The sequence below is a fragment of the Lycorma delicatula genome, chromosome 4 (assembly GCF_047948215.1).
Source record: "Lycorma delicatula isolate Av1 chromosome 4, ASM4794821v1, whole genome shotgun sequence".
In the NCBI taxonomy this organism is placed as follows: domain Eukaryota; kingdom Metazoa; phylum Arthropoda; class Insecta; order Hemiptera; family Fulgoridae; genus Lycorma; species Lycorma delicatula.
In genome coordinates this window covers 121,840,512-121,863,513 of record NC_134458.1, presented here as the reverse complement: position 1 = coordinate 121,863,513, position 23,002 = coordinate 121,840,512, and the positions used below count along the sequence as shown (strand labels likewise).

Genomic DNA, 23,002 nt, shown 5'->3' with positions numbered 1-23,002 from the left:
TTACATATGGTACTGGTTTACAATATAATGACGTTACTATTGTTTTCATATTGTGCAAATACTGAATACGTCTCTTTAAAAATTTATTGCATTGTTGTTTTCTCCTTATTTGAACAAGTATATTATAAATCATTTTGATTTATGTCAGTGAATTTAGTGAAATATTGTAGATAGTTGTAGTTTTTATTATTTGTAGTAGCACTGCAGTTTTTTTTCTGTTTGATGCAAAGTTAATACATATAATTTTTTTAACATTACTTCAATTTCTTCTTTTCAGTAAGTGGTATTTTTACGATTTTTAAAAATAATTGTAGTTAATTTTTTTTTAAATATTGTAGTTAGCTGATAAATAATGTAATAAAACACAAACTATATAAATTCTAAAATCATCTGTTAAAAAAATAAACCTACATGAAACACATAACAGAACTTAAAATAATAACAGATAAAGTAATTTTACAGTTGTTTTTGCAGTAATAAAAAAATAGTAAACATAAAAATTGTATTTTACTAATATCAGGCAGATATGATAAAGAAGTTAATAAAAACCTGTTTAAATGTACATTAATTTTGAGTTAAACAACTAATTAGATTCTAGTGCAGGATTCAGAATTAGTGATATGAATGTGTATATTTATAAATACATCTATGTACTTACAAATATACTATGATAATTTGTAATTATAATTATTCTGTTAATAAACTTTTTTTTCACTTTTATAGCCAAAACAAAAAGATAATTATTTTTTCAGTGTAAAGTAAATGCATATACAATTAAAGTTTCCATAACATCTGTTATTGTTTATATATGAAATTATCATAAATCCATGTAACAATGTAACATTTCATGATTATAAAAATACCCCAATAAGGGTCTGGCTGAATGTTTATAATTTAGATGGATACAGACTACAAAATTCCATGTATGGTATCATATTTCTTTAAAAAGTTTGACTCAACCCTCAGGGACTCTTTTGTTTTTAAAGAAAAAGCAAATATGTTACAGCATATATGAGAGGAAGTGAGAAAATAAGTTTCCCAATTAAAGTATCTTTTCATAATTTCTTTTACAGAAGCATTCATATGTTTTGAAAATATAAATACTTAACAATATTTTTCATTACAGTCACATGTTCAGTTTATGAGGGTGGAAATCCCCGATAAATCAAGAGAAACTTCTTGGTTTCTAGATATGAGAACCAAGAATTAAAACCAATTTGGTAAAAATAAAAATTTGTTGATTCAGTCAATTTTGTCCATTCTGCTCTCACACCTTAGATTGAGATTTTCTTTGTCTCAAGATTATATTAATTTATTATTAATCATGGTCCATTGGTATCGATATAAATTGATTATATAACCAACAACTTATATTATTTATATAACTAACAAACAATAATAACGGATTCAAATATGCTAAAACTAAATACAATATAAATTATAAAAAATTTAATAAAATATTTAAATCTTTTGAATTAAAAACTGCATATACAACGAATAATAAAATAATTAATTATATAAATAACAGAGATCCTACTAGAATAATAAAACATACCAATAAATTTAATTTAGATAAACAGGGAGTATATAGTTTAAAATGTGCAAATTGTGATTTGGAATATATCAGGATGACAAAGTGATCTTTTTCGATCAGAATCCATAAACACATTAATTGTATAAATACGGGAAATAAAGAACAATCCAATTTTGCTATACATATCTTAGAAAATAATCATAATTACAACCCAAATAATTTATTAATATTCTTGAATATTCCAATAACGTTCATAAAACAAATATTATTGAAAATGTTACATACACTTAAATAATAAAAATTTGAAAAATGAACAAACAAAATTTGAAAATAATTATTTAAACAAATATTAAACAATAATATTGATTCTTAGGTTGGTTATACCGATTCATACTAATAAACATAACAATTGGGAGCTTCATACTGACATGACGGACAACATTGACATTATTTTTACATTTTGACAATCAATTGTTGTATTTATAATTTTTGTTTTTAAAAAATTCAAAATTCATCTAATATATTAATTTGTGAAGGAAATAATTATAATCCATAACATATAAATGTTCCTGATGATGGATTAATATCTGAAAGCGCTCAGACATAATAATAAAAATAGTTGGTAAGTGGAAATTATTATATAATTAACTGCAGATTATATTAGGAAACACATGTTACATCACCAGTAATTGTTTGTTCCATGAATTTATTACCTTCCTTAAATTGGAGAAGATGGGTTATGAACATACTCATATGGTGTTTCTTGTGCTCTGCCCAAAGGGAATAATTTCAATTTTCAAGCTCCATTTTATAAAAAAATCCCAGACTGTGTCATATAAAAGATTAGATTTTTCTTCATAAACCACATAAATCTGTGACTGCCAGGATTAGATCAGATAATGTGGAAAGACTCCTTTGTTCATTACATTCACTTGATTGTTATAAAATTTATGACACCAGCCTTGCAACCACTACTTTTTCACTACATGAATGCTATAAACTACTTCAACTTTGCAATGATTAAATGGGAGCATCCTATTGGCCATATAAATAAAATAACAAATCCAACTGCACTTGTATACAAACAGTAGTTGTCACCATAATTAACAACCTACAACAGAAGAAGATGGCTAGTAACTGGCTAGCTGCTCTATTTAGTAAACCTCTAAATTAAGTGTCAACTAAGAATCAATTTGCTCTAAGTCATACATTGTCAGTAACTAAACAAGGAAGCTTATATTTTGACTTCCTGCAATATTTAAGCAGGTTAACATAAAAAACTTTGGTCAGTAATGTGCTGCTTTCATTTTTTGATAGGTAACTAACGAGATGGTCAATCTATCTAGAGCAAACTTGGTAGAATTGTGTTTTTTTTTACATCATTCTCTGGTTAATCATGATTGAATAGAGGATGTGTAATTTGGTTTAAATCTAATTCTAAACTAATAAGTATTTTGGAGAGAAAGGAATTTCTCAAGGAAGTAAGACTATTCCTATATAAAAAACTCTAAAATTATTATTAAAACATTTTTTTTTCTGCTAAGATCATAAAAATTAAATTGCACATTAATACATTTCAGATATATTCCACTTTCAAAACTTACTTCTACTTTGTAAGGATTTAAATAACACTACGTCAGGCCTCTTATCCCACTCAAGTCCCCAGACATACATAGTGGGAAAATCTGGCTAGACTTTCTTCCTGTTCTTTGTTATCTATCGATTACACTCCATCTATTTATTTTATAATTATCTATTTTCTGTTCTAAGCAAATTAAGATTCTTAAATAAAACTTCTGTTGATTATTAATCATTTTTCCACTATTTCTTAATTTAATAATTTTCTTAATTCAAAACTTTTTTTGGATTAGAAAAAAATTTAGAAAAATGTTTAAATTAAAAATAGTGAAAAAATGATTATAAATGAACAGATTAATAATAAAGTGGATACTTTAAGAATCTTAATTTGCTCAGAACAAGAAATGGTAATTATAAAATAAAGATGAAATGTAACCAATAGATAACAAAGAACAGGAAGAAAGACCCACCAGAAAATGTATGTATATGATTTGAGTGGGGTAAGAGGAGTGACCTAATGCCAAAGCCTTACAAAGTGTTAGTACATTTAGTTTTGAAAATGGAGTATATCCAAAACGCATCAACCTGTGATTTAATTATGATGAAGCTAAGAAAGATAGATAATTGTACTCAATATAAAAATTAAAAAGACTCATAAGCCTTTTTATAAAAATGTTTGGATTACCACAATTACAAATGTTATATTGTATTTTTTCCACAAACTGGATTTATTATCTTGGGCAGGACCCAAATATTTCTTTGTTTTAAATATTTTTAATTAAAATAAATAAAATTAATAACTGTCTACACCATAAACCTCTTGTTTTGTAAATTAAAAACTCAGTTCCTTATATTCCACAGCTATTTCAGGAAAAAAGTAGCACAATTTTTTCAGGATAATTAATTACAGATGCATTATAATATAAAAGTCATGGCAGAGAATAAATAGCAAATATCAATCATTTTTTCATGTGATATTTGACAGAAAGGCAGTGGATAAAAGAGTAAACAACATTCTTATAACCAGATGGGTCCATGACATTTGAAAAATCTTTAGCAATAGCATCTTGGAAACTGAAGGAGTTAAAATAAATTCCAGCAATCACAGTCTTTGTTTGATAAACCACCACCCACATAATACTATAGTTAAACAACTTTGGGTGCAGTAAGTGAACTGCACCCAAAGTTGTTTAACAGTTAGTGGTAAAATGTTTAGCAGTTAGAGATATTTGACAGAAAGACAGTAGATAAAATTGGCTAATAACCATCAGTAATAAATGTTACTTAGGCTGGTACCATTTTTTGTTTTCTTTTTTCTTAAGATAGTAATCATCTAGAAAAAATTCTTTACACCCAAGAAGCTCATTGATAATTTTGTGTTGGAGAGAAATAAAAATATGAGAAATCGAAAAATCTATCATTAATAGTGAATTATTTATCATCACAAATTTCACTACAAAATATTTGCTTCAGCTATCTTTACAGAACATAAATTGACCATTTTCTTACTGTTGATTCACTCATAATCTTAAAACCAAATAACACTTTTACCTTTCTACAATTTCTGCATGGCTAACTTTTTTTTACAATAAAAACTTGGCCTATACTGAATTTCATATTTTACAGAAGTTTCTTATACGTTTTAAACAGTAAGGAAATAATATTTTTATACTAATAAGCATAAATATGGCTCATACATGGTTAACACAACAGGGAACTGAATAACATTTACTTATTACTGGGAAATCATCTACCTAAACACAATGCACAAACATTTATTTCTGGTTTGCATAAAAAAAAAAACTGAAATAATTTGATTTTGCTCATTAATATTGTAATTAATTTTACTGGAATCTTGTTCATAGAGATCCAGGGTTACAAACTTATAATTATTTTTCAATAATTTTTATTTATTTTTCATTCACATTTAACTGTATTTAATACAACAGATAGTTGAAAAGGTGCTTGCAAACTGATGTTCTAGAAGAGAATGTGTATACAATGATTAACAATCAACAGACATTTTTATAATTTTGTGTCCACACTGTCCAGCCTAATTTTATTATTTACAGTGCAGTAGAAGTTGCAAAAGGCACTTTAACTTTTTTTAAAAAAAGGTTTTACTTGTATATCACTAGGAAGAAATTTAGTTTAAACTTTTCTAAATTTGAGGTCTGTTAAAAAAATAACTGACTTTATTTTTTTAATCTTTATTATTAATTTTGCAGATTATTGGTCCTTGTACCATTCAAAATATTCCCCTCCCCTATTCACACACTTTCCCTAATGGTGTCTCCAATTCATAAGGCAGTCCTGGATAGCTTTATTTGAAATCACCTTTAAGGTCCATGACAAATTTCCTTTAAAAAAGAAATTCAACATCAACAGCCAACAACAGTGTCATCAACAGTCTCAAAACAGCATCCTTTCATCATTGATTTTAATTTCAGAATTAAGAAAGAATTGCAAGGAGCCAGGTCTGGCGAATAGGGAGGTTGAGGGAGGACAGTCATCTGATTTTAGGCACAAAATTGACAAATTAACACTGGGTGTGGGCGCATTGTTGTGTAAAGGAACCATGAGTTGTCATGCCACAACTCTGGTCTCTTTTTGTGGATTTTTCACATAACCATTGTAAAATACCTTGATAGTATGCATGGTTCACTGTTTCACCCTGAGGCAAGAATTCAAAATGTATAATTCCATTAAAATTGAAAAAAAACAGAGAACATCACTTTGACATTGGATTGAGACTGACGTTCTTTCTTGGGACGTGGAGATCCTTTGCCAATCCATTATGATGACTGAACTTTTGTCTCAATGTCATAGCTGTAAAACCAGCTTTCATCTTCCGTTATGATCCTTTGCATGAATGTTTCATCATCACTGGCTTGTTCAAGAAGTTGCCAATAAATGTCCACTCAATGTCCTTTCTGCTGTTTGGTTATCAAATGAGGAACAAACTTTGTTGCAATTCGATGCATGTTCAATTTTTAAGTCAAAATGTCACGGCATGATTCAATTGGGATTCTAACCTCTTCTGCAAGTTCTCTGACAGATGATAGGCAATTTGCATGCACCAGATTGTTGATTTTCTGAATGTGGGTGTCATCAGTTGAAGTCAAAGGCCTTCCTGGTCGAAGACATCTTCAACTGACTAACAACCACTTTTAAATTGTGAAAACCATTTGCAACATTGCATACGACCTAGAGCGTCATCTCTGTCAGCTTGATTCAAAAGTTGAAATGTCCCTGTGAAAGTTTTCCCCAGTTTCACACAAAATTTTATGTTATATTGTTGCTCCTGAAAATCGCATGTTATGAAAATCACTACAGGCACTTAAACACATTTCACTCAAATAACAATAACAAGAAACTAAGTGAGATATCAACAATCCAAGAACATGTAGTTACAGAGGAGGTTATGTGGAACACAGTGCTGCCAACCACATTTCACTAAATATCTCCATTGGCATGTAATTAAAAATGTTCAATTATTTTCTGAACAGATCTTGTACATGGAAATACACCTCAAGATGAACTTTTCAGAAATATTTTCCCAGGGAACTATATAATAGTACTTAAAAGATCTACTAGACTCATATTTCTACACATTTTGAAGATTTCCCATATTTTAACAGAGATTTTATAGTTACGCCATGAATCACAACAGTGGGTACTGTCACTTTCTAATTCTTATACAAAATACCCAAATGTATGTTACAGTAAGAGTTTTAAATTATATATCTGTTTATTTTTAGAACTCTTTTCATATTATTGTAGAAATAATTATCTGGGAAACCATCTGGAAATCATAAATTGTTAATAATCTTAATAAAATTTAAAAACAGAAAATGAAAAAAACAACCATTTCAACTTTGCTCAAATTCTTATTTCTAAAACTTGAGGCAATCTCCACTGCTAAAGTAGGATATAATGATCTTGATAAATGAAATAAAGTGTGATATATACAATAGTACATGTAGTTAACACAAAAGTCGGCCTGTATTTTAAGGCAGTGCAGAAAGTAGAGATCAATCAAAAACATTCTGACCTTAATTATATAGTAACACTGTTAAATTACTATACATACAGTATAATGATATCCATAAAATGCCAGGAATCTTTTACATATATATTTGAATTCAACAGTACTGCAGTGCTAATAGTGAGGTGCTTATAAATAATGTTACCTAGCAACCTGTTGGGATCAGCTGCTAAATGCAGTGCATGACGCAAATGTTCATTTTCATTTTGTAATGCTGATACTTCTCGTTTCAAACTAATTATTAAAGCTTCGCGTGGATCCTAGAATAAAATAAACCACAATTAATTATTAATTACCTTCATTTTTACAATAAAATATTCCTTAAAAAAAAAAACAATATTCAAAAATTAAAAAGGTTGATTTTAATCATTTTAAAATCATTAAAAATGATTTTAAGATGTTAAAGAGATGGTATAAAATAAAAGAGAACTGTTAATTATTTTTTTAAATGATTTCAAAAATTCTTTAATAGTTTATAACTTTAAACACTTACATTGAAAAGTAAGAGATTGTTACTCCTGTAATTGCTTTTCTTAAATATTTTTTATTTCAAATTATACATAAATTTTGTAGTAGGTGTATAAAACTTTAAAAACATTAAATACACATAAAAAACACAGCTGTAATTATATGCCTACACTATTTCATATTTTTATTGTGTAATATTTTTAAAGATTCCCCAAGTAGTAGAGGCAGACCACAGTTTCTTGACAAAATGAGAAATATTAATTTGTTGTTTTACACTATATCCCCAATTTTCATTATAGTTGAGTGATATACAAAGCTGGTGAGGTATAAGAGACATCAGAGTTGCTTTCTTTGACAGGAATGTTCACTATTCAGCCAAGCCTTATGGTAAACAAAGTAAAGATGTCACTTACCAGGGCTGAATATTGAGTATCATCTGCACTTTTATGGGCTTGATTAACTGATATGCAATAGTATATTGAGTTATTGAAAAAGCATTGGAAAACCACTGGGAAGCCATTTTTCACCTCCCTCCTAGCTTTTCCAAATTAGTCTATCCATTTTTGGACCTAAATTATGTCTCTCAGATCACATAAAGTTTTATGCTCTGACAATGAAACCAACAATTCAAAAGGCAATAATAAGTCTCACACAAAAGGCAGCAAACATAATGAGCGTTGAGAGTTCTCAGGTTCGAATGCCAGTAAAGGTAGTTGTTTTTATTTAGATTTGAATACTAGATTGCATATGCTGTTCTTTGGTGGTTGGGTTTCAATTAACCACATGTCTCAGATATGGTCGGCTGAGTCTGTACAAGACTACACCTGGCCACACTCACGAACAAGGGATGCGGCTGCTTATGGGCCCTGAATCCAGAAAGCTGCATGGGATATCTGGAGAACTCCAGATATTCATAACAAAAATATAAATAATGAAAGTATAATCTTTAATATAATTTAATATTTTTAAATTCTTTAGGATAAAATTCTCAAAATTATTTATAATATATGAATGAACCATCAAAGCAGCATAAGTGACAATTTTGATTTTGAATATTTTTCAAAATGTACAGTCATCATGAGACACTTAACATGTCATATCTTGTTCAAAAATGTTTGAAAATAAGTTTTGTATCGATCATGACCAAGTGAACCGTGAGGTATATAAATTATCACATTATTTCATCAGTGCAACATTTTAACTATCATCTTTATAATTAATTTTGTGAATCATAAATTTATATTTACTATTACATATGTATTTCTTTTTCTAATTCAATATTACTACTATTATATTTCGCAATTTTTAACTGCCCTTAGTATTAGTAATATAGTATGTTTCTTTTTAAGTAAGTGTTTAGATATATAGGAAATTTAGCTAGCATTGTTTTATGCAAACATATATTCACTGAATCTATTTTTTTTAAATGATTATTTTTAGTTTATTTTTACCAAAGAAATACAATCACATTGTTTATAGGCGTTTCATAAATAAAGTTTATAACAGTATAATTAATTTCCGGGTTTGTTTTTGCTACAATTCTTCTATTAGAATACATTTTTCCATATGATTAGGTTTTAAGTCTAGAATTAAGTTATGTTATCAGACAAGATGGTAAACCATCTTCTTGCCGCCTCTTATTCTTTAATCCTTGAAATTCTGCCCACGAATTGAGTCAGCAGCCACTTTGAATCCATCTGATTGTTATTCTGGTAACCTCTAATTGCTGGCAGGACAGCTTCATTGGGGGCAAGATGAAATGGTGGCTCTCTTTTTTATGCCTATGGAATTAAACAAGTTTTCAGTCTCCTATCTGTCTATTGTACAAAAAGCCAATCTTGCATCTAAAATGAGGACTTTGCCAAAATGTTGACAAAAGACCAACTATTTCCACAATATGTAATTAATCTAAGAATGTAAACCATAATACCCAATAGAAGACTTGCAATTAACTGATAATTAGAACAAGTATATTATGATCAAATTAAACACAGCACAAGGAACTTCATTAATAATATATTAATTTATTTGTTTAAATAATTAACTCTTGTTTTTATTTTCAAGGTAATGTGGTGTTTTGACATTAAATATGAACTGATAGTTATAGTATCACATTATAAGCAACAGGTTTCATGATAAACCATTATCAAAACAGTGCTACAGAAGTCTATAAATCAACTTAAATATTATGTGTATAATGTAAGTACATGAAACTTCAATAAATTAATTAATTTTATTAATATTTAATATCTTCATAGAAATTCTTAGTAATGAGACTAAGAAACCAAGCAATCTTTTTTTGTGAGAGTTAAAGAAAATAAAAGTAGCTTGAACATAAAATTGTGTTATACAATTTGTATAACCTAATAATGAAGGATTATGCCAAAATGACAAAAGAGCTTACATCCTACAGCCCATTTTATAGTTTTTTTATTTTAATTTGGGTCTTACTTTAGAGAAACTTTATTACCTTCCTTCACAAAATTCATCCCTACCATTTTAAACGTAAGATAATTCTTTAAATCTTTTATTGTATAAATGAATGTACGCACAGTAATTCAATTTGCTACTAATAATGAATTGTGGCTAGCTCCTGCTCAAAATGCTATGGAGCAATGGTCAGTTCCTTTACTGAAATCTAGCATTAATGTAGATTCATTAACATGCATCTCTATAAGTGGTATTAAAGATAATTATGGTTATAAAAATTAATATTAATATCTACAAACTACTATTTAAAATAAATTATTTAAAAACATTTTTATTTATAAATGTAGTTATAGTCAATATTGAATAACTCATTCAGAAAACTGCGAATAAAATTATATTCTGACAAATGAAAGGATTCCACCTGATCTTAGACGAATGATTTCTCAATAAATCATAAAGAAAGCAATAAATTCCAAAACATAGCATGTTCCTTTCTACATTAGTCTGTAAAGAACTTATTAAAAAAAAAAAATAGATATACAAGCAGTTATATGTGATTAATAATATAGCAAATTGTATTTATTATTGGGCAATTGGGCAATGACTGCATCTTTAACCTGGGGAAGTCACACTCTTACATCAGAACAGACCACTGAAGGAAAGTTTTGAAATAAATATAGTTTTTTTATTCTCTTTCTTTTTAACAACTAGTCTAAATTTATCAATGGGTTAAATTTCTGAATTTATATTGTAAGACTATATATTAATATGACAAAATCATTTTGATACTGTAGCAGGACAAGGAGATAAATATTTTTTAAAGGCCCACAATTGTAAAATATTGGATAAACTGAATTGAAACTTTATGAGGATTAAGATAGGGGTACATATTTTAATATAATATGTTAACCACACATTCTGCAGTACTAGAAGAGAATTTTGTCTCCTGCATTTTCCTTGAGAGTGTAATTGCTGCATTCATTGTTGTTTGAAAAAGTTCTTTTAAGCTAATAAGGAAAGGAACAAGCTTTGATTTGGTATATACTATATTTTTTCTGATGGTTTTTTGAGAATTATTGAAGTCTAAGGTCAGGTACACTCTTTCATTTGCTAAACTATAGTATTTTGTAATTAAATATAATTTATATGGATAATTAATTATACAAACCATAACAATGATTGGTTTTGTACGTATTTTCTTCGCTCTGGCTGCGTATCTCAAGGTATTTAGTGTTTCTGTCAAATTAGAGCGAGCTGGTGATATACAAGCAATCTGTAACAATGTTACAAAATCAGTTTTTTTTCTTATTTCAAAAGTTGTAATAAGGCAATAAAGTAAATCAAAATAACACATCACAAGTAGAGTAACTACAACAATGATTAGTAGTTGGAGAATATTCACAAAACTTAATATTATCAGGAAACTATACACCAATCACTTAATGAAGAATGATAAATAAAAAAAAGTAGATGTTTTACAACAATTATGCTAACAAAAGATTTATAGGAAAAAGAAATAAACAAAAATGGCAATGGAAAGATTTTACAGAAAGATAAGAAGGTACAACAGAAAAAGATTACAGTTTTATACTGACTAAAGGCACTCCTATATTGTTTGGGTGTAAAACACTGATTTTATTAAAAAAATCAAAGGAAAAATTAAAAGTAGTTTTAATAAGTAATGGATAATTAAAACCATTGTTTGAGCTTTCTCCTCCACATAAGTTATACAAATCCATAACCAATCTACTGTCTATGGGTCTTCCTATGAGGCATCCCATCATTTACTGTTGATGGAGTTAATATGATAATCATGCTGAAAATATGTTTTGTCTATTTTATTAATAAGCTATATGGTGTTATTTTTAATACAATTTATTATACATACTTTTGAATAATTTTTTTGGGGTTGTAGTACGATGTGACATTTATGTACGACATGGTATAATGTATTGAACTGTATAGATTTAGTAAAATGTTTAATGATGTAGGTACAAAATGTATGTGACTGGTTATAAACCTGACCAGCATGTTATTGGCTATTGGACTGTGCTAATATGCAAATACAAAAAAAACAATTTTTATATAAGTATAAAAAAATGATGAAATCGAGCAGAAGCTTTATTGTTTACGATTCATAAAAATTTTAAAATATAAACATTTACAAAGAAAAACTGCACCAAATTTTATTATAAACATTTTTAAAAACTTACTTCTAAACATTTTTAGTCATCTTTGCAAAACTTTTAAGTGATTGGTAATGCTGTCATATTAGCTTTTATTGCAATCCCTGGCATTTTTTCTAATTAGGCAACATGTATTAAAATTGTGATCAAAAAGTGCATATAATGTATCCATTTAGTTAAATGTTGTATGCTTTTTGTTTGCTTTAGGTGTGCTTTATGTATTTATATTTTGTAAATGATAAACTAAATGAAATTAACGTTTTCTAATAAGACACAATTCAAATCCACCTTTCCATCTTTTTCTAAATATGTGTGTGCCTAATTCAAAAAAAAAAAAACTGCCATCAGTAACATCAGCTGATGCCAGTATGAGTACAGCAGCACATTCATTGAAGATGACTGCAAAGACTAATGTTGTTTTGAAGAAAGCTTTTAAAAACATTTTATAGCAAAATTTTAGTTGGTCATTGTAAAATTTTACAATTCTAAATTAATATCTATGTTGACTACTATTAATACATACACAGGAAATTTATTCATACCAAAGTGTTTTGTGTTAAATGATGAAGAGTTAATTGGTTTAAAATTACCACAATTACTGTTGGTCAGTTTTCTCATCCTCCGTGGCAAAATAGTAAAAAGGTTCTGAGTTTGAATCCCAGTGAGGTATGACATTTTCATAAGCTATGACATTTTATTCATCATTGAGGAACTGTGATGGGGTGTCAAATATTGTTACCGTAGTTAACAAAATAAAATATATTCCACACCTTCACTTCTTTCAGTGTGCTGTGCTTTTATTTTAAATCAGCTGGGATGTCAATAAAAAATTAATCAGCTATGATTACAAACAAAAAACAGTGTAAATAGGCAAATATTAGAAAAAAAACAAAACAGAACAAATATGATTAGTTAATTATTTCATATAATTTAAAAAAATTAAATTTACAATAATTGCAAAGTAAGTTTGGAATTATTATACAATGGTGTAGTCTAAAATGCTGTATAAAAAATCTGATGTGTACACCACATGACTTCCTTGTATGCCTATTAAATTACACACATACACAACTTTTTTTTAAATGAAAAGTACATAAAAATTTTAAAATGATTTTAAATTATAATTTTCAATTAATATTAAATAATCAGACGTTTCACCATATCTGATGTGGACACCTATTAAATTGTGTTATACATTTTTATTACTTATATACATTTATACTTTTTTTATATACATAGGAACATAAAATTTTATTTTACTCTGATTTTTTTTCATGTTTTTTACTTCTTTGTATGAAGTAAAGGAAGTATTGTGATCGCGAAAAATTTCGATTTTCAGATTTCAACAGAAATATTCATTTTTACATCCCTGAATCCATTTTGACTAGTTCTGGCATGACGCCTGTACATACGTATGTATCTTGCAAAAATCAAAAACGCTTAATTAATTAAGATTTTATTTGGCTGTAACTCTGGAACCAATGAAATAAGTACCACTTGTGATATATCGTTGGAAAGCTCTCAATGAGGGCTGATTATTGCAGTTAAGAAAAAGTCCAAAATCCAATTTTTTTTTTTGGATTTTGGGCTTTTTTTGGACACTTTTGGTCCAGTCGATTGCAATCAAAAGGGGAGGTGCACAACTAGATGTTACAACAGTCCTAATCCAAAATTTCAACATTCTATGGTTAATCGTTTTTGAGTTTTGTGAGGTAGATATGTATGAACGTATGTACATACATATCTACCTCGCATACATACATACAGATGTCATGCTGAAACTAGTCAAAGTGGACTGAGGGATGGTCAAAATGGATACTTTCGTTGAAATCTGAAAACCAAAATTTTTTGCAGTCACAGTATTTCCTTTAGTTCATACAAGGAAATAAAAAGTGGATTAATTTTAACATGAAAAAGCATTTTTTTCACATCTGGAATTTGCACTGCATTCATTATTCCTGTTACAATTTTACTAATACCATGATTTTTTTTAAAGACCCTTTTTAAATATCAGTCTGGTATGCAGCTAATATCACTCACTGATATAACACTGGTCAACATGATATTTGTCTCACAACTACCAATAGATGCAGTTTTTTATCATGTTTTCAAATATGTATTTGGAATTTCTCCATTGCCCACAGTTTTTCTGTTATTTTAATTTTTTTAAATATTTTAAAACGTTTTTTCGTCCATTTATCCAATGTCAAGTAAAAGCTCCTTAAGCATTGTAAATATGATGGAACCAAATGAGCTAACTCAGAGGTTAGCGTTCCTACTGTTGCGCAGGTTCAGACATGTATAACGTGATCTAGTGTAGCTCACATTCATCAGAACGATGTCAGTTATGAGATAGTAGTGAACCAGTAAACATGTCATTCTTAGTGTTTTGTGTGTCTGAATAATTGTGTATTAAATATTTACAACTTTGTATCTTTTAATTAGTTGTTAGTTACAAAATGTCTACAGTATGTTTAAATCATCGTAACAAGTTTTGTTAAGTATGTGGTGAAGTGATGCTCATGTCCCAAAGGTGAAACCTTACTCCATTAGTAAAAAAGTGTTATGAACTTTATTTTGGGTGTAAAGTCAGGGACCAAACAAGGGCCTGGGCCCCACATATCTGCTGTTTATCGTGTTCTAGGCTTCTCACTGCATGGAAAAATGGCACATGCCAGATACAATTTGCTATCCCTATGATTTGGAGGGAACTCTTCTGACTGTTATTTCTGCTTAACAAACATTAAAGGGATTACATAAAAATCAAAACATACAGTGGTGTACTCTAACTTGCAATCTGCAATGAGACCAGTTCCACACTCTGAAGAATTGCCCATACAAAAGTCTCCAGAATATAACATTAGATGAAGAGAGCTCAGAGTCTGATGGAAATACGAAAAAAAAAGAAACAGATTCTAGTGATACAATGTTTGAACAAAGCAGTTCATCTGAGCCTCATTTACTGACTCAAGCAAATCTTAACGACCTCATATGACGTTTAAAGTTATCCAAAAAACAGTCTGAAATGCTTCCTTCCTAGCTAAAAGGATGGAATCTTCTTCTAAAGAATACAAAGATATGTACTTATTGTAATCGTCATTCTGAATTTAAAGATTATTTTTCTGAATGGCTTAGTGTTTTGTAATGACACCATCTCTTGTAGAGACACTTTGTAATGAACATAACCCAGCAGAATGGTGCTTGTTCATTGACTCTAAAGTTAGTTTAAAAGCTGTGCTTCTGTATAATGGCAATAAATTTCCATCAGTACCTGTGGCTCACTCTGCTAGTATGAAAGAAAAATATTAAAACTTTAAATTTATATTGGAAAAGCTTCAATATGCAGTGTATGAATGGAATATTTGTGGTGATTTGAAGGTAATTGCACTTATTCTTGGTCTGCAGCCTGGTTACACAAAGTACTGTTGTTTTTTGTGTGAATGGGATAGTAGAGACAGAAAAAACATTTCTTTAGAAAAGAATGGCCTAAACGCGAATCACTCATTCCTGAACAGAAAAGTGTGAAACATGACCCATTGTGTAATCCTAAAAATGTGCAACTACCACTGTTAAATATCAAACTAGGATTAATGAAGAATTTCGTCAAGGCCATGGACAATACTCCTGGTTTCATAAACTTAAAACAGAAGTTTCCTAAAATTAGTGATGCAAAAATTAAAGAAGGAATATTTGTGGGTCCACAAATACGATCACTAATGCATGAAGAAAAGCTTGAGGAACTATTGAATCTACTGGAGAAAGCAGCTTGGCAAGCATTCAAAATTGTTATTCAGAGTTTTTGGGAAATCAAGAGGCGGAAAATTACTGTGATACTGTCAACGATCTTATAACAATTTGGTTTGTAATATGTCCTTAAAAGTACACTTCCTGCACTTGCAACTAGATTTATTCTCAGAAAATATTGGTGCAGTGAGCAATGAGCACAGGGAACACTTTCATCAGGAAATTTCAGCTATGGAAAAGAGGCATCAAGGTAAATGGAATCCTAATATGCTGGCTGATTATTGTTGGACCATCAAGAGGGATGCTCCACAGATGAAATATAGCAGAAAATGGTCATGTCTTACTTTCTAGGTGAGTCAAATGTTTGAATATTGTATAGTTAAGAATGCAAAAGTATTAAAATGTTTGAAAATATAAATGCCTGTCTTTCGGAAACCTTTTGTGATGGGGAAAAACCGATATCATATTTGAATTCAGGAGAAAAAATACTATCAGAATCCCATATGTTTCTTCCCGAGGCAAAAAAAAATTATTTTTTGTTCCCGAGTGTAATCTGCTATTCAGCAATGTAGCACGGTAGGTTAAAGCATTTTTAAAGTGCTTCAACCATTATTACTTTTAAAATGGTTAAATGCCTGACTCCATTAGCAATAAAATTTGATTGTTGAGATTCAGTAAATTACCCTAAGTAATTCCATCCTGACAATGATACATTTGAGAAACTGTTAACTTGTAAATGGGCTTAAAATCTATTCTAAAGGATATAATAATAAAAAATAAATAAAATTATTACTTATATTACTGATTCTTAGCTTACCATTAATGTAACACCACTTCCAGCTAAACTATCAGCTAGTAATTTAGTTAATTTACTATCTCTATATGGAATATGACCACCACGTTTCTTAGAATCACTTAAAGATGCAATGCAGTAACCTGTAATAAAGTAGAATAAATCAAAACGTGGTAATTTAAAATATGAATCATGAGTTACTTGAAAAATGTGAAAAAAATCTTGCTTTCTATAATATTAATTAATTTTATTACAGTAATAAAATTAATTAATTTTGCATTAACTATTTTAGTAATTTTAAAAAAAGGATCATATAAAAAATGAATTACAAGCTACATAAAAAAGAGGCAGCATGAGCAATCACAGTATACCTAATATTATAATATTTCATCTAAATAATTTTTTGAAACTTTTCAATGATTAGTATATCATGTTTTAAATATGAAAGTACAATCAATTATCATCATATGAATATCTTTCAACAAGCAATTAGTTATCTGGTTTATATCCAGATAAGGTTTCTTTCTTGAAAAATGAATTAATTTGCCATTAAAAATTAAAATATTTTTATATTAACTTACTGTATCAGAAGTCAAATGTTCTTTCATGTGTAATACAATATTATACTGTATTCTTGATTATCCACATCTGTAGATTAGCAATACTACTTATCTAAAAAATAAAAAGCTGTCATTTTCTTAGGCCAACTACTGTCAGAGCAAAAATAAATAATTAAAAAGGTGTAAAAAAAACTATTTTGGTTGCAGAATAGCAGCTAAAGTCATTGTTAAATAATAAAAAGTACCTCAACATTAGAAAACTGTAATACTAATACAACAAAAGTGATTAGCTGAATTGTTAATACCATTTTTTCAGATTTATTCAATTAAAATATAATACAACTGTAAAAAGCAAAGTTGAATTAATTAGGTGATGAAAATTACAATAATTTACATAGTCGAGTATTTAATTCAATTAAACAGAATTAAATGGCTAAAAAACAGCAAGTGTGTGACTTTGCTAGGGTTTTTACTTCTAGAATAACTTTTCAGTCATGAGATTCATTTTTTAATCAGTTGTATCACTCAAAAAAAAACTTCATATAACTTTGATATCTTTAATTTTTTCTAAATATAGAATTTATTAAATTTATTTATCAGCATAATAACATGCAGGTTGGGTACAGTATTTAAATTTTTGTATTTATTAATTTCTTTTTTAACCACACATGTATTCCTTCATTAATTTTTATAGTGGGTGTGTCATTGTGTATAAATTGTGATTCATACTGTTAAGATAAGCGTATTTGTTTTGTCTAAAATTCAATTGTTTATGCTGCTGGTCATAAGAATTAATCTCAACTAGGTGATATGAGGAACAATTGTAGTAAATGACAAATACAAATTTATTCACTAGACTTATTTTACTATCCAAATATTTCAGAACTTATTAATGTGAAAGTACTATCTTTTCTTTTTCCATGTCCTGATGAGAACTTTACCAATGATGTAAATTCTACACAAAAATCAACAAAAGCAAGAAATCAGAATAGTAACCATAACCTTTTGAAGCAGGTTTTTTCAGTGTGAAAGATAATTTTTTTAAAAATTATCATGAAATAAAAATAAAATTATTATTTGATTACCAAATATGGCATATTATAAAATATTATACCCCTCCATGATAGAACTGACTGTATATATATATATATATATATACTTGGTATATTAAAATTTGTATATAAATTTCCTACATCAATCCATTATGAAAAAAATACAATTTCAAAAAGACGGAAAACCAAAAAACGACATCTGTTTATAATACTTTAAATTATCTAAACTCATATACACACTTATCTTTTAGAGCCACAATTTCCAAATTACTAACTTATCTATGATTCACCAAAAGTTCACACACAAATACCTACAGATGTAAAGACAATAATCCAATCACTCTTACTCAAAATAAAGAAAATACGAGCAGAAAACACTGGAAAAAAAAAAGATTACGTTTTACTACCATATGCAAAGAACATGCCAAAAAATCAAATAACAAGATTAAAAAAAGTGTTTAGAAAAAAGAACAATACATGTATTCTCTTGATAAACATAGTCCTCCGAGAACAAAAACCTAACTGCATAAATTCCAGTTTTCTACGTAAATATAAATATGAACACATTTTACAAAGAACAAAATTTACAAATCATTCAGAATGGTACATAATTATATACTACATACATCAAAAATCTGGAATTGGTGGGAGTGAAACTCCATGGATACTAGTAGTTATGTGAACACAACCATTCACATAAATGAACCTCATGAATGAGATCTATATCATGCTCATCTTTTACCAAATTAACAGAATGAGCTCTAAAAAATAAACTGAATTACTAAAACAAAACTTAAGTACAAAACAGAATTGATTGTGGAAGATTTAGCTAATGCCAAAAATAATTTTTGTATTATTAAAATTGTAAACATACTTCTCTGGACACCAAACAGTAATATAAATGGCAGTTGAAGAGGTACTTCCACTACATCTGTATAAGGTTTTAGTTTGTATTTAATTTTTTTTTTTTTAGTTATAATAAGTACAATAATAAATACATAAGTACAGCAAAGTTAATATTTATAAATGATGTCTGCCAGGTGAGCTCAATGACTGAGGACCAAAGTCAGTAAACTTCTTCCATTCTTTACTTATTAAATTTAATAATTAATTTGTTTAATTATTAGGTGGGCAACAAAATTTGATAGGAAGGATATTACCTAAGTTTTAATGTCAATGATTACTGGCAAAAAAAATCTTAAAAAGAAATAAACATGTCAATAGCAAAACTAATAAGTAAAAAAGAACATTTCTCTAGTTCATTATTGTTTAAGAAGAATTATTCTTTACTACAAAAAATATTCATTACTACTCCCCACAACTAATAGTCTAATGTTCATCACTAGAGTGCTATCAATGATTTGACAACAACTGATATCAAGTTAAAATGTTTTTATATTAATAGTACCATAAATCCAACAAACATATATGATTTTTTTTTATTTAAAACAATTCTCTTTAGATTTGATTTATTGTTGAAACAAGATTTTTCTCTCTATGTATGTACAGTAACATGCTATTACAGAAGTGATTGTAGATGATGCTTGTAAAACACGGGTCTTAAAATTACTCCCAAAAATCTCATAGTCATTCTCAAGAATAACAAGTATTCCGCACCAAGCATATAAAAGAAAGTATGAAGTGAAGTGGCTTTCCATTGTCTTCTTCATAGAATCAAATATACAGTTCCATATCAAAATGGAAACAGTATTCCAACTAAATTAAATTAAACAATTAAATGCCAAGCTCACTGAAATGCAGGTGATATTCCACAAATGACATCTTTATTCTGCTTATAAAAGGACTGCTCTCAAAGAAACTCTCTATTATGAAACAGTGAATTACATAAACTACAATTCAGTACAGAAAATAATTTTTAATATTTCATTACATTTAATATTTCCATTACAAATTAAAATTTTAAGGCTTTTCTTTTCATATTTACATAGAATGTAAAAAAATTTTAAAAATCAAAGAAAAATGAAACAATTGGGGTATGTATAGATTCTTTTTTACCATAAAAAGAATATTAATTATACAATTTTTGAACTTTCAACAAAAATATTGTTCCTAAGCTTAAACTAGTTTAAAATACACATAAAACTAATTCTATTAACCTAGTACAGAATACTGAGTTGACATATATTGTCTTAATTTTTCATGAAAGTAATTTTGCAGAATCCCGCATCCTTAGTCATGAATGAAATAATCCTGTCATTGCATAATAAAAATAAAAATACTAAAATAATGATAATTGCATATTAAATTATACAACTGCTGCAGTTTTTTATAAGAATGTATCCCTCAAACACTGGTAATTTATCAAAGTGAAATTTTGGTTGTATTTATATATGTAATATCTTTCTAATATATTTAATTTTATTATTATTTTAGTTAGTATTTTTATTTTTATTATGCAATAACAGAATTATTTCAACATGGCTGAGGATGCAGGATCCAGTGAAAGTACTTTCAAGAAAAATTAAGGTAATAATAGGTCTTTTCTCAATATTCTGTACTAGGTGGTTTATTTAATAGAATTTAAATATAATTTAAGAGTACAAAGGAATAATATGAATCTTAAAAAGATTAATTTCAGTAAAGTAATTAATATATATATAATTAAATAATAATCTTTATACAAATATAATAAATTTAAAATAAGAATTACTTACATTAACATTTTCTTTAATTGTACAAAATAAACTATAAACATAATTAACAGGGAAATATTTCATTGAATTAATTAAAAACTATTAGAGTTTAAACTCAGATACAACTGAAATAAAGAAAACATTGCTTAGAAATATTATCCTTTATGGTAGAACAAAAAGGGAATAACTGAAATGAAGCGTAATAACATAATTCAACTGTAGAACTAACAGACATCTTATTAAGTATGTATTAACATAGTTTGTAAAGGATTGAATTTCAATCCGTCATGATACCCTACTCTCAAATTCAACATAATGAATACAATTAATAAGATAAATTATTTTATTCTTATTAAATAATTAAGTATTTTATTCAGGTCAGAATATAATATTACATATTAATTTATAAAAAAATATTATATATTACTAAACTGAAAATGGTTATGTTACTGAACAACAGACACAATATAGTAAAGTATAAGAAAACATAGTACCTTCAAGAAGTTCTCTCATGATCAGCATGAATTATCGTAAAATACATGCATATAATAAAAACATATTAAATTATTTGCCATGGTAGTGATAGTAGTAAACTATAAGCAATGAGAATGAGCCAATTAAGTTGATTTTGAAAACATTTTTATTTAACTTAATATGTTTTATTATAATGTATGAATTTTATGCTGATAATGAGAACTTCTTGGAAATGCTAATTATTGATAATTTTTTTCTTATATTGTATCTAGTATTTAGTATTATTAATACATAATTATAGATTATGTCAGGAAGGATGGTGTACTTTTCACAGATAACAAAGAGCAACTGGTCTAAAATTTGGCAACTATCTAGGAATTCATGGAAACCCTTGATCAGAACATTACAAATACAAAATTAATGAATAAGAAAGAGAAACTATTAGTCCATATTATATGTGTAAAAAATATATGAAAATAACAATAGATTATGTATAGATAATAAATAAATAACATAACTTGAAACAAAAATTGATTGACAAATTTTTGTTTTTGAGAATGCATTTAAGTGCAAATTAAACAAATACATTGAAATTTCATATTCATATAATTAGTACTGTTTGAAAATTTATCAACACTGTAATAATATATTTGTAAAAAGCAATATTTTAATTTAATTTTAAATAAACTGACTGCAAGATCTTTTGATTATAGAGTAGGGTATTAAAAATTGAAACTAAAACATATTATGATCCTTTCCTAATAACTGAAACATGGGCCTATCTCAGTAGTCATATATGTGTAATGTGAAAATATGTTTTATCTGATTTCATGCAAACGTAGAATTTTTAGAAACAAATGACTACTTATTTATAATTTGAAGCTGAACATCTGCAAATACAAATGCTAAGAAATATCAACATTTTTAATTTACTAAAAAATGGATGCACATGAATCACATTTACTATCCCACACAACAAACAAAAATCTGACAGCTTATTTTCATATCCTGAAAACTCATTGATTCTTTTGGTAGCCCCAGGATATAATATATTTCAGATGAAAGTATACATATTATGTTGTTTAAAATGAAAATAGTTATCTAATTTGATATAAGTTAATATTGTTATTTTTTTTAAAATAAAATGTCTTGGTATTTTAAACACAAACACATGAAAATTTTACAATTTTTAATTTTGTAAAAATTGGTATACATTAATCATTTTTGGCGTGAAACAAAAATGTGACAACCCATTTTTATATCCTGAAAGCCTGCTTTTACCATTTTTGAAGTAGCTCCAACTAATATTATATTTTAGAAGAATATATATATCCTTTTAAAAATATCTCTTTTTGTTAATATTATATCATGGTGTTGGACAAGACCCAACTGTCCCAATTATTCTGATCCCCTGAAGCATACTCTTTAATGGTTGATCACTTCTTCCTATACTTTTTCCATTTTTCATCCTTGACCATATC

At 27.7% G+C, this 23,002-nt stretch overlaps 1 protein-coding gene across 1 annotated transcript in view; it reads right to left on the bottom strand.

Annotated features, from left to right (window-relative positions):
- LOC142322708 (kinesin-like protein KIF12) overlaps window positions 1-23,002 on the bottom strand; it is a 180,863-nt gene that overhangs the window by 33,645 nt on the left and 124,216 nt on the right. The window contains exons 9-11 of the mRNA XM_075361785.1: window positions 16,806-16,924; window positions 11,227-11,331; window positions 7,306-7,420 (exon numbers count right to left, since the gene is read on the bottom strand). Of these exons, the coding sequence (XP_075217900.1) occupies window positions 7,306-7,420; window positions 11,227-11,331; window positions 16,806-16,924 (339 nt within the window). The remainder of the gene's footprint in view (window positions 1-7,305; window positions 7,421-11,226; window positions 11,332-16,805; window positions 16,925-23,002) is intronic.